A 13,648-nucleotide genomic window follows, 5' to 3' on the forward strand; every position below is an offset into this window, starting at 1 on the left:
CCCAATGAACCCCATTCCTATGTTCTAGTGCACTCACCTCTGAGGCCAGCCTGCGTAAGCTCTTGAATTTAAGGCATACTCCAATTCAAAGCGTGTACGGAGAGCCGCAACATGGCTGCGACCAGGGCCACCACGGGCAACCAGGCAATCTGATGAGGCAGATGGTGAAAGTGAACCGCTGCTGTTACTGGATCCTGGAGACATCAACTGCAATGAAAAGACAACAACATGGATTGTTCCAATAGCCTGATACCCATATAACCCACTTTTTCCCGACCAGGGTACCAAAGGCTGTCCGGGCATGCTGGAGGTTGTAGTTTTGCAACAGCTGGAGGCACGATGTTTGGGAAACACTGCTATGCTCAAGTCTTAAAGTTGTATTCTAGTGAGAACAACATTTTTATAATGAAGTGCAGGTACTTTAAAAGTTAAAAAGAGAGCATACTCACCTGCCCCAATCCCCCACATCTGCTGCTCTGATGGTTCCAAGTCTCTGCTGCTCCCTGCATTCTCTGACTTGTTGACTAGAGATGAGCGAACTTACACATGGCAGAAATTAGTTCAGCTTTCCGGTGCTCCGGTGGGCTGGAAAAGGTGGATACATTCCTAGGAAAGAGTCTCCTAGGACTGTATCCACCTTTTCCAGCCCACCGGAGCACCTGAAAGCTGAACTAATTTATGCAGGAAAAGTTATCAACTGCCGAGCCGAGAAGTTCGTGACGAATCGAATTTACTGTAAGTTCGCTCATCTCTATTGTTGACCCTGTAGAGTGTCCACTCGGCAGCGGTGAGCACTTGATATGTGTGAGGATGGAGAACAAGAAGCTCTGAGCAGTGGGACTGGCACCATTGGAACAGCACCAGTGGGGGATCTGCAGCAGGTGAGTACAGCAACCCCCCGACATGCGATGACCCCGACATATGATCAAATCGGCATACAATGCTTTTATATGTCGGGGCCATCGCATTAACTGCTATCCGACAGCGCAAAATACTTAAGCTGCTGTCGGATAGCAGTTTAAGCATCCCGGACAGATTCACTTACCTATCCCCGCTGCTCCGGGTCCACTTCGTGATCCTCCGGCGTTTTCTGCATCTTCTCCGGGGTCCGGGCCTCGCGAGGCCCGGACCCCGGAGAAGATGCAGAAAACGCCGGAGGATCCCGAAGAAGACGCCGGAGCAGCGGGACAGCATCGGGAGCCCCTGGGACAGCATCGGGAGCGGCGAGGATGCGGTCCGGAGCGGCGGGGACAGGTGAGTATAACTTCCTATACTTTACATTGCACGGATCCCTCAACATACGAATTACCATCGTATGTTGAGGGACGACTGTACAATAATTTTTTTTTATTTTACTGGTACTCTAGGCACTTTTTAATGTAACATCTTTTTCTGGACAACTCCTTCAATAAAAAGGAATTTCACACAAAAAAAATAAAAAATAAAAAATAAAAAGAGAAAGCGAAGCAAAGACAATTCTGGCCTCCTGAACACAGCTGCGTCATGGCTCCATACCAGTTTTGGAGTTGTATGGTGCCAATACTGTGCATTCATTTACCTCTGATATAAGACATAAGAATTGAGGCATGTTGCATTAGATGACATGCTGTTGGGGTGTGCGTAGAATTGCTTCTATGGGAGAAAACATCTGTAATACATTGATGCCACATGGTGGTACCCAGCTCTGCCATGTGTAGGAGACCAGGATGTGTCTATAGGGCAGTGGTCTCAAAACTGTGGACCTCCAGATGGGGCAGAACTAGAACTCTCGGCATGCCCAGAAAGCCAACGACTAGGGGCTTGGGTTGGACCTCAAGATGTTGCTAAACTACAGCTTCTTCCTGATAAATATTGGGAAGAAAATTACATGAGACCATCGTCACACACAGGTACAGACTAGGGATCGACCAATTATCGGTATGGCTGATATTATCGGCCGATAATCACGATTTTGGGCATTATCGGTATCGGCAATTACCTTGCCGATAAGCCGATAATGCCCCGCCCCCTTACCGCCCTCACCGCTCGGCGACCGCCTACCCCCCCCCCCGACCCGCCGCACCGCGACCGCCCCCCCGACCCACCGCACCGCGTCGCACCCCCCACCGTAGTGCTGGGCGGTATACCGGTATGGATTTTTGCCCATACCGCTATACCAGTCGGGCCCCTCCCCCACCCACCGAGTCAATAAAAAAAATTAAACTTACCCGTAATGGGGGTGGTCCGGGCCATCCATCCTTCCTGTTGTGTCCGGCAGCATTCCGGGTGGAGGGTGAACCGATCCGGGCTGTCCTTCTTCTCCGGGGGTCCACTCTGGGCAGGCTCTGGCCTAGTACGCTGGATAGACGCCGCTACGCCATGACGTCAGGTGCGTCGCTGCGCAGCGGCGTCTATGCAGCGTTACTGGGCCGGAGCCTGCCCGGAGTGGAGAAGAGGACCCCCGGAGAAGGACAGCCCGGACCGGTTCACCCTCCACCCGGAATGCCGCCGGACACTACAGGAAGGATGGATGGCCCGGACCACCCTCCCCGGACGGTCCCTGCAGCAACTGGGAAGGTCAGTCAGGGTTCTGGGATGGAGAGGGGTCTGGGATGGACAGGGGTCTGTATAATATACTATACCTACAGTAGGCCCTCCAGCTGTTGAGGCCCTCCAGCTGTTGCAAAACTACAACTCCCAGCATGCTGGGAGTAGTAGTTTTGCAACAGCTGGAGGTACCCCTAGGCACGGCGCGGCGGGGGGAGCGGTGGCGGTGATAGGTCTCAGGACCCCCGGACAGGCAGGGGGAGAGAAGCGGGTGGCGGCGGCGGCCTACGGCACGGCAAAAGCCACTGCAGTGCATTGATTTAAAGCGCCCGCTTTAAATCAATGATCTGCAGCGATGTCGCGCGGGGATAAATAGCCGATAACTTATACCGGAATATCGGTATAAGTTATCGGCCCTAACCTCCACCGATTATCGGTATCGGCCCTAAAAAAACGATATAGGTCGATCCCTAGTACAGACACTATATTATGAACTGCTGTACACTAACTTTACAGCCTCTGTAGCATAGATAAATAGATGGTTTGGCCAAAAAAACCAGAATGGAACTCAAAAAACCTATCCGGGACGAAAGAAGCGAGTGTGAAAAACGAGAAAGGAAATTAAAGAGATTTTTCAGCTCCCACTAATTTGATGCCGAGCCGGTCTCCATGTCCCTTAATTTCTCTTGGTGTTACCGCTCTTCATGTGAGAGAAGGGGCCATTCGATTTTATGGCTCAGCTCCATTCACCTGTTCACGCTAGGGACATCGCACAATGAATATTATAAATTACAGCGGCTGCAATAATGTATCTTGATGCTTCTGTCTATCACTGGAATCATCCTGCCGGGTTCTTTTATGGTTTCCTTCGGAGTTTGTGCACCTTGTGTAGAGGCTGCGGCGGGGGATGAATAATGTATCTTATATAAAATTTAGGTAGGAGTCTTATAAATTTGTCATTTTAATTGGTATATATATATATATATATATAGCAACAGAAGAATACAGCAGCACACTGCCAGCACAAGGATATAGGTGAAACATGAACATGCAGATAAAACATGGAGAGCTATACAGCTATGGTGTAATAGATGCAAATGTGAAACTATGAAATAGTGAGGCACTTAGCTCGCAAATTTGTCTCCGCCGGCGGTCAAATAGCTTGGACCGTCCCACCGCGATAAGGTGGCCTCCTTGGTACGGACCCTACACTGTGAATATGCCTCTGTGTGAATGGTTCAGTAAGCATGGCAGGGTCTGGAACATCCAAGACACCTTATTTACACCTGATAGAGGTGGGTGGGGTGCAAGAGCCAACATGGAGGTAGCCACCCCCCCGTATGTGCAATACAGATAAAGAATAAGTCAGCCAGCACTTTAGTTGATACCAAACTATTATATGGACCTGGCATCCATATATATATATATATATATATATATATATATATATAGCAACAAATAGGCAGCAGCAATTCCATTAAGGTGCAAAAAAATAGATGTCTTTATTCACACAATGTGAGGCGATGTTTCGTTTTGCTCACCAAACCATTTTCAAACCATGGACCTGGCTGACTGCACCCGTGTACCTTATCTGTGGAAGTGCCTTTCCTTTTCTGTATATATATATATATATATATATATAAATATATATATATATATATATATATATATATATATATATATATACACACACAGTTGCCCATATACTGGTTCTTATCTGTTTAAGATATTTATGCATATATATATATATATATATATATATATATATATATATATATATATGAGAAGATAAGGACCCATGTATAATGGACACCTTGTTCTTTAGCAGCTCAGTATAGAAACCCCCCATGTCACATTTCACCAATAAACATAGATAGAACTTACAATAGAGTAGTTTTTGGCAGAGCTGCCTAAAATAAATAAATAAATAGTTAAATAAATACATAAATAGATAAATAAGTATAAAGAGTGTGTATGTATGTACTGTGTATGTATATATTATTATTTTTTTTTCATTATTATTATTATTGGTTTTTTCCCCCCCACAAGGTAAGGAAACTGCAGAGCATACTGTATGAACACAGTGATCCTTCATAACATTAAAACTAGAGTTGAATGAGCTTTCCAAAGTTCAGCTTGCCGGGCTCAGCGAACTTTCGGAAAGTGTTCGTCAGTGAAAGGGTTATGTTGCGCTGTTGAACTTTACTCTTTTGTCACAGTAAACCAGCCCATCCGCTGTATTACTGTAACATCTTGTCGGGCTGAGTGCTATACTCTGGCCCAGCAAGGAAGGAGTTCATTAGAGCTGCCTAGCACTAATTAAGCAGTGGAGGGTGGTAGTAAGCCAACTGAATAGACAGGGAAGTTTTATGTTTAGTCAGCTCTGGACATGCAGGATTTATTTTGTGTCTTTGTGGTGGCCCAGTATGGGAGTTGTTACCCCGTACCCTTGCTGCCCTGTCAGGCAGCCTCCCTGCAGTGTCTCCTGCCCCCCCCCCCCCCTTGCATCTGTTCTACTGTAATTGTATATTATCCCCTATGTTATGTTTATAAGAATGTTGTATCTTTAAGAAAAGTTAACATGTGATCACCAGTTGTCATGGGAGTTGTTATGTGATTGTTACCCAGGAGGTATCAGTGACCAGGTGACTTAAGGGTGACCAATGGGACCCCACTAGAGTCTTCCCCATAAAAGCCCTGGGAGGAGTCTCTTCTCTCTGTTAGTTCCTGAGTCTTTGCTGAGGTACAGTGGAGCCTAAGAGTCTGGAGTCATCGGAGCCTCAAGTCAAGTCTGCAGCCACAAGCTTCAAGTAAGATAAAGTCACAGCTTAGTCTGTCTCCAGTCAAGTCAAGTCAGTCACTGTCATCTATTGTCAAGTCAACGTGGCCTGCACTAAATTGTCCAAAACACTGCAAGTCCCAGCAAGCCCTTAAGGTCTCTGAAGTCACTGGTCACCTCCGTGGGCCTGGCTACACTGTATAGACTGTACCATCTGTCACTCAATAAAGCTACCATTGTCCGTAACTTTCCTAGCCCAGGATCCAGCGGTATACCTTCGGGTGGTATTGAGGATAAACTTAGCCCTGGCATCATGAATACAAGGGGTTAATACCATTTGCCCCTAGAGTAATTCCATCTGCCCTGTATCACACCCCATAGCACAACTTTTGGCATTCTACGAACAGGATATGGGTGTGTGCATTATGCGATAAGTCCTCCCCAGTCTTAACTGTGTCCAGTATTGTCAGAAAATCGCCTGCCGATGTAAATGAAATTTGCTTGGAAAGTGTTTTACCCGAGGCGCTTGTGAAATAGTGAGGGAGGTGAAAAAAGGACTGTTATTTGCCATTGTGAATTGTCTCCCGTGCGTGCGGACGCAGCTCCGCCCTGTCAGTCCCCAGCGGTGATGCCTCTTCAGTATAGCGAGGAGGAAACAAAGAGCCGCCCTGTGTAGCACAGGAAAAGATTTTGCCGACCGGACCAAAACCGGAAGTTCCCTGAGCGCAGCCATATTGAAAGCTCCGACTGCTGCGCTCATCTCTGCTGTTATCTGTACCCGCTGCAGCGCAGACTCTGCAAACACCAACGGTTGTCAATATTAAGTCTCCGGTGCCAGCAGCTGTCAGTATTAACACGTTAGTGCCTGCAAGTCTGCTCGCAAGACTACTCTAAACCGGATGCCAGCAAAATAGAGGGGGAGCATCCATTACAGTACCCCCATTAGTCAAGTCAAAGCCGCTGCAGCGCTTCAGCAAACATCTTAAAGGGGAATGCACCTTATTTCTCTTTAAGCGACAGCGCACTCAAAAATCAACAGGATGTCAGAACCCAGCTCTCCAGATCAACCAGGCAGCAGCGTTCCTTCATCTACAGCAGCGAGGTCATCACCTGCCCCAACTCTCGGGAACTTGCCCGCCCTGCCTGCAGTCAACATCAACAGTTCTGGTGTTCCAGCGTCTGCACCGGTATTCATGGGGAACCCTGTCCTCCCTACCTACAATGGAGACCCCTTCACCTTGAGGGATTTCAAAGAGAGGATCCAGAGTTAGTTTGTCTTTTACTCTTTCCCTCCTAACCAACAGGTGCAATTGCTCACAGGACAACTACAGGGACCAGCATTAGAGGAAGTCCATACCTGGCCAGCCTCTGAGAAGGCGACTGTAGAGCAGATCTTTGAAGAACTGTACCAGGTATTTCAGTGTAGTAGCCCTACAGAATGCCCTAGAGACTGTCCAAAAATTAGATGGTATAACTCCCGAGCAGGGCATTAAGGTGTTAATGGATAGATTTATTGATGGGGCTCATAATAAGTGGGACAAAGCCCAGCTGAGAATGTTAGCGGTCCACAACCCCAACATGTCATTCCCCCCTTTCAACAGACTGTCTATCCAAGTGACTGAGTCCGGTACTGAGTTAGAGAAAGTTTTTACACCCCTTACACCCATTCAAGAGCCACTAGGGGTGGTAGCCAGATCTATACCACCACCGTCACCAGACCCCTGCCCCAGTGTCCTCTGCTGTGCCAGCTACCGCAGCCTCAGATTTACAGAGTGTTAGACAGGACATTGAACAACTGACTAAGGCTGTGAAGGAGCTTGCCATCCAGGCCACTCCACCTGACCGTGAACCACCCCTACCCAGAAAACCTGCTCCTGCTCCCCGCAGTTTCAATTACTGCAATCCTCCACGCAATAGACTCAAAGACCGCACTTACTGTAATAAGTCAGGACATTGGAAAATGCAGTGCTGGGATTTAAATGGATTTCCCCTGAGGCCGAGGACCGGCCCTCAGGAAAACAGTCATCAGGTCCAATCCCTGAACGACCTAAGTCAGGACTCTCACCTTTATGTCGTCTCCTATGTAAAATATTATTGTAGAAGGTGTACCGTTGGAGGCATTTATATATACAGGGTCACAAGTGTTTACTATACCTAAAAGTGTTTTCTATCAGCATTGGGATGCTGGTTTATTGTGTGAGCCTGAGGATGTTAACTTCCGAGTATTTGTGGGTAATGGGCAACCAGTCCCCATACATGGATACTGGGAGCCAACTATTCAGTTGGGAGAGCATGGGAGGGAGTGATTGTAACTAATGTGACAGATAAGGGGTCTGCTGAATTTATTTGAGGATGAACATTATGAAATTTTTTTTTGCTGAAATATTAGATGCCTTGCATGCCTCTCTTCCCCATCTGTCCCCTACAGGCCAGCAGGCTGCGCAGCACCACTTGAAAGTTCTACAGGCGGAGTAAAAGTTTGGCAACAAGCAAGGTGAAATCTGCAGAGTAGGAGTTCAAGATATCTGGTCGGTGACCTTACAACCCAACACGGAGACCATCATCTGGTGTTGTGCATGTCCTGGAGTCAAGAATAGGGACTATCAAACCCTGCTGGAACCTATGTGTAACGAGTATCTCCCTGGTCTTCACCCTTTATCCCACTCCAGGTGTGGAAGCTGGTCTTAGCTGCAGGGAGATACAAGATCGTTACACAAGAGTGGTCCCGGTGAAGAGGCAGCTGGCTAAAGCAGGCCAGAGAATGCTTAAAGGAATGGATCTGTGTTTGCAGGCGGGTGGGGCCGGCTGAGGCTGGGTGGAGTAGCACAGCAGCAGGGCCAGTAGAAGCTGACCAGGCAGATGGTATAGCAGAGCTGGAGCAGGGAATAGCAGAGCTGAGTAGCACAGGAGCTGAGGGCGTTTTTAGCTCAATAGCAGGCAAAGGCTCATTTCACACTAGTGATTTGAAGTTCCGTCGCATGTTCTGTCACGATTTTCGGCAAAAAACTGCCGTTACAAAATTACTGCATGCAGTAATTTTTCCGCCACGATGTCCCGTCACTGTATAACGTCTGTAATGAATTACGGGCATATACGGGTGCAAACGGGCAGTTACAAAATCCCATAGGCTGCAATGCGATTTAGTCTCGGCTGTCAGGGGTTTTGTAACGGCCGGGTTTCGCCGAAAATCGTGACGGAACATGCGACGGAACTTTAATAACAGAAAAATCACTAGTGTGAAAAGAGCCAAAGGCGTAGTCTAGCAGTCCGAGGTCTGTACCAGGAGAGACAGGAAAGTACCAGGGGTAAGGCGAGAGACGGAGTCATAAAACAGGCAGAAGTCTGGAAGAACCTTCGCTATGGAAAATCACAATATTGCTCTGGCATGGAAAGCAGGGCGGAGTGTCCTTAAATAGGTACTGCTGAACAGGGATTGGAGAGGGAGTGGACTCAGAGGCGGGCACGAACCCTTAAAGAGACAGGCTTTGTGCGGCCCCTACTAGGGGCACCAGAGACAGATGCTGAATGAGTCCGTGCGGGAGCCACATTCTGAAGTCTGCAACGAAGAGGAAGAGCTGTTCGAGCTGTTCGGCCAAGGTAGGCAGAAGTAGATGGTACATGATGGCGGTCGCTAACCGTCGTCGTTATACTATGCAATTGAAAAATCATCCTCTTGTTCGAGATGCGAGAAGCCTTGTCACTGTCACCAACAGGAGATTCCCGGTGTGGTTAGTAAACCTGTCTGATTCTGCTACTGTCTAGCCCAAATACACCCCAGGAGCACAGCTGTACCTCCTAGAGTCAAAGGACATTGCGACAGAACGTCTGGTGGCCCGACAGTGTGCAGCTCAAGTGGCCCTCCAGAGCCCTGGTGGGCGCAACTCCAGGTTGGAGACAACACTACCCCAAGGGACCAAGTCAATGGAATCATCCATGTCACCAAGAGGTACCATGAGGCTTTCAGCAAGCACCCTACAGACTTTGGGCATACTTCAATGATCCAGCACCGAATCCTCACAGGTGATAGCCTACCTATCAAGGAAAGATACTGTCCGGTCGCGCCAGGCATGTATCAGACTGTCAAGAAGATGCTGGCCGACATGAAAGGCAGACGTGATTGAAGAAAGTCACTTGTCCTGGTCAAGAAGAAAGACGGAACTATCCGCTTCTGTGTTGATTACAGGAAACTGAACAATAACACACTTAAAGATGCTTATCCTTTGCCAAGGATCGAGGAGTCACTCACAGTCCTCGGGTTGGCTGCTTACTTCTCCACCCTGGACTTAACCAGCATATATTGGAAAGTGCCCATGGCCGTGGAGGATCGGAAGAAGACCACCTTTGTGAAACCCATGGGATGGTTTGAGTTTAAAAGTAGTTAGGAAGAAAATCCCGGCACTCGCTTTATTCTGCTTGGTGAAAATGTGTTTATTAACACAAGGTGATGTACAATATAGACGCGTTTCGGCAAGAGCCTTGCTCAGACTGTCAGTCTGAGCAAGGCTCTAGCCGAAACGCATCTATATTGTATATCACCTTGTGTTAATAAACACATTTTCACCAAGCAGAATAAAGCGAGTGCCGAGATTTTCTTCCTAACTATCGTTATCGCATATCCACGAGCACACCGAGGAGGTGCGAGTGCCGACTCTTACCTTGGATTTCTTGAGTTTAAAAGTATGCCATTGTTCCAGCATCTGATGGAAAGGTGCCTGGGCCATCTGTATTTTCAAAGTGTCCTATTGTACCTGGACGATGTCATTGTGTATTCCAAGTCCTACCAGGAACACCTCAGTCATCTGTCAGATGTCTTCCAAGTCTTAATCAAGCATGGATTAATGATTAAACCATCAAAGTGTCACCTGCTCAAGCCTCAGGTCCATTACTTGGGTCATGTTAGTGCAGAAGGGGGTCCAGCCCAATCCTGAAAAGCTGTCAAGAACTGGCCTACCCCGTGCACAGTGAAAGATGTAAGGAGCTTCCTGGGATTTGCCAGCTACTACAGTCGCTTCATTTCCAACTTTGCAGAGATTGCTGAACCCCTCACATCTCTCTTATGGGGTACAGCGAAGGAGAACTACAATGGAAGACTACCTATTGAATGGGCCAAAGAGCAAGAGACAGGGTTCCGAGCTCCTAAACGTCTGCTGATGAAGCCACCCATCTGGCTACAGACTACAGTCAGCCTTTCCGGCTGTATACTGATGCCAGTTTCGAGGGTCTGGAAGCTGTTCTGTCCCAAGTCCAAGAAGGACAAGAGCAAGTAATTGCCTATGCCAGTCGCAACCTGCGAGGAGCAGAGACGAACGATGCCAATTACAGCTCATTCAAGTTGGAACTTCTTGCCCTGGTGTGGGCCGTGACTGAAAAATTCAATTTGGCTGTCACGCCATTTACTGTCTACACGGACAATAAACCGTTGGCCCACCTGAACACTGCCAAGTTGGGTGCCATTGAACAGTGATGGGCTTCAAGACTAGCCAATTACAGTTTCACCATCAAGTACAGAAGCGGCAATTAAAATTTCAATGCCTATGTACGGTCTCGAATGACCCATGGCATAGAACCACCTGTCGAAGATGTGTGAGAAGATATGGAGATGCCCCCATTTTATCAGCGGTTCATGAACCAGAATGTTGTGACCGCCCTCATGGACAGTGAACCCAGGTCTGAAAAGGTTAAGGAAGACCTATACACCTTGAAGACTCTTCAAGACGAAAGTCGTGTCATGGGGGATATGTTGGACTACCTTCTGGCGAAAAAGGTGCCAACCCGTCTATGCCGGGCCCAGTGTGACTACGAGTTGAAACGTCTGTGGAGATGGTGGAAACAACTGTTTGTGCACAAAGGACTGTTGTACCGAAATTCTTTGGGTCCGGTCTCTGGTGATCGACTTCATCAGATTCTGGTTCCTCGAAGAGATGCGGCGAAGGTCCTCAACGCATACCATGACCAGTCACTTTGGAGTCCATAAGAACGAAGCTACTGTCAGGCGAAGATTCTATTGGATCGGAATGTGGAGTGACATTGAGAAATGGTGCAGTGAATGTGCAGTCTGTAACGTCACCAAGAATGTGCGCAAGGACGCAAGAGCACCCCACCATTCCATCCAGAGTGAAAGGCCCAACCAGTTGGTCGTGCTAGACCACTTCAAATTGTCTCCTACCCGGTCCGGGTAAACTTATGCTCTCACCATGGTGGATCGTTACTCTAAATGGGTTGTCGTTGTACCCATCAAAGATCTCACAGCCAAGGCAGCAGCCCAGATGTTCTATTACAATTGGGTGCAAACCCTTGGGTGTCCGGAGTCTGTCCTAATGGACTAACGGCCTTTGAGGCCCAACTCTTCCAAGAGTTATGTCAATTCCATGCCTGTAAGAAACTCCGGACTACCGCTTACCATCTTAAGGGGAATGAGCTTTGTGAGTGCACCAATCAACTCTTTATCCACATGTTGCGAGCAGCCTCTGTGTCAAGACAGGAAGAGTGGCCCCAAATGCTGCCCAAATTACTGGAGATATATAACACAGTCCATTGTTCTACGGGGTATATCCCTTTCTACTTGATGATGGGGCGACATGGGCAGCTGCCTAAAGACTGGACATTTGGGCTCCAGGCCCCATTCAACAGCTCTCCGCAAGCCTCCCTAGAATGGATCTCTGACCACCAGAGAAGGATCCAAAAAGCCAAATAAATTGTAGGCAAAAAGATGGGCGAGGCTCAACAGAGACAATAAAAGGACTATAACCGTCATGCCTCTGCCAAACCACTTCAATTGGGCGACAAAGTCTGGCTATGGAAGTTTCCAAGGACCAACAAGCTAGATTCTATCTGGGAGACAGAACCGTACACGGTGACGGCCATACCCTATCCTGAGTCTTATGTCTACGAAGTGCAGAAACCTGGGTATGAGCCACAAGTCATTCACTGGAATCGAAATCAAGTAATGTCTCAAAGAAGATCTACCAATGCGCCCAGCGCTGCCTCCTCCAGCTGTCAGGCCTGCAAAAGAGTATGTCCCGGGCGAGGGAATCCACCCATCTTTGGATTTCCCCATGTTTTCTCCAAATCAGCCTGCGATCTTATGTGTCTCACCAACCCCAGGGCTGGTTCAACCCACATTAGTCTCCACACCAGTCCCAGTCTTGTCACCGTTGGCTCGAGCCTATACACCAGTCTCCAGAGTGCGAACCCTGTCACCAGCCTCTCCAGCACAGCTGCCAGTGACTCTGAGTCCAGCCAGTCCTGAACTAATACCAGCTCCTGAGTTCGCTGAGGGAGAGCCAGACGCAGCTCTTGAAGTCCTACAAGCTCCAGAAATCTCAAGAGTTTCAGATTCTCCAGAGGTGGTGTTGCGCAGATCCCAAAGTTCAACGCAAGGACAACTACCAGCTAGGTATAAGGAATAATGGTAGTGCTGTGTACAAAGATGTCAGTATAACACATAGTCTAATTCAGTCAGCTTACATAATGTATTATATAAGCTAGTCAAATGCCTAGTTAGGACTGTATCTAACATGTAAATTTCCAGTCCATAATTCACCTGTCTAATATTTTTCCTGTCCACGTGTACAGGGTACTCTAATGACCAGAAGGTTACCCAGAAAAAAAAAATATATATATATGCACATAGAGCGACAGAGTTGCTGCATATAAAGGTAACACTGGTATGTTATATAAAAAGATGCAGAGTTCTGGGGAGAAGTGGTTAGTGCCGAGGGGCCCCAGTAGCTAAGGCATCAGGTAGAGAGCCTCCGGCAGCCTTATCCGACTCAAGTATATTGAATGTGATAAAAATGAAGTTATAAGGGTAATGAATCCCACATGTTTATGTCCCGTTATTGAAAGGGACATGAGTGGACGTTTTATTCAGACCTGTGAAGGACATTCGACAATAATGCCCCAGGAACTGTCAGTCTATGCCCCAGTGGCCACTTCCAGTCATCCGTCCTCCAGGACTGGGCGCCGAGGATGGCTGTGTTTAAAAGGGGGAGTTTGTGGTGACCCAGTATGGGAGTTGTTACCCCGTACCCTTGCTGCCCTGTCAGGCAGCCTCCCTGCAGTGTCCCCTGCCCCCCCCCCTGCATCTGCTCTACTGTAATTGTATATTATCCCCTATGTTATGTATATAAGAATGTGGTATCTTTAAGAAAGGTTAACATGTGATCACCAGTTGTCATGGGAGTTGCCATGTGATTGTTACCCAGAAGGTATCAGTGACCAGGTGACTTAAGGGTGACCAATGGGACCCCACCAGAGTCTCCCCATAAAAGCCCAGGGAGGAGTCTCTTCTCTCTCTTAGTTCCTGAGTTTTTTCTGAGGTGCAGTCGAGCCTAAGAGTCT

General features: G+C 47.9%; 2 protein-coding genes across 7 annotated transcripts in view; one reads left to right on the plus strand and one right to left on the minus strand.

Moving 5' to 3' along the window:
* The window catches only part of TNNI3K (TNNI3 interacting kinase), a 245,454-nt gene that overhangs the window by 47,457 nt on the left and 184,349 nt on the right, over nt 1-13,648 (minus strand). For 5 of the 6 annotated variants that reach the window (XM_056532720.1, XM_056532719.1, XM_056532721.1 and 2 more), the window contains one exon: nt 38-207. In XM_056532720.1, coding sequence (XP_056388695.1) covers nt 38-207 — 170 coding nt within the window. Of the gene's footprint in view, nt 1-37; nt 208-13,648 lie in introns of those variants that run through there. The other variant, XR_008846664.1, reaches the window with a different exon arrangement.
* LRRC53 (leucine rich repeat containing 53) overlaps nt 1-13,648 on the plus strand; it is an 81,491-nt gene that overhangs the window by 36,265 nt on the left and 31,578 nt on the right. The window lies entirely within an intron of this gene.

Source organism: Hyla sarda, chromosome 7, assembly GCF_029499605.1.
Source record: "Hyla sarda isolate aHylSar1 chromosome 7, aHylSar1.hap1, whole genome shotgun sequence".
NCBI classification, from domain to species: Eukaryota; Metazoa; Chordata; class Amphibia; order Anura; family Hylidae; genus Hyla; species Hyla sarda.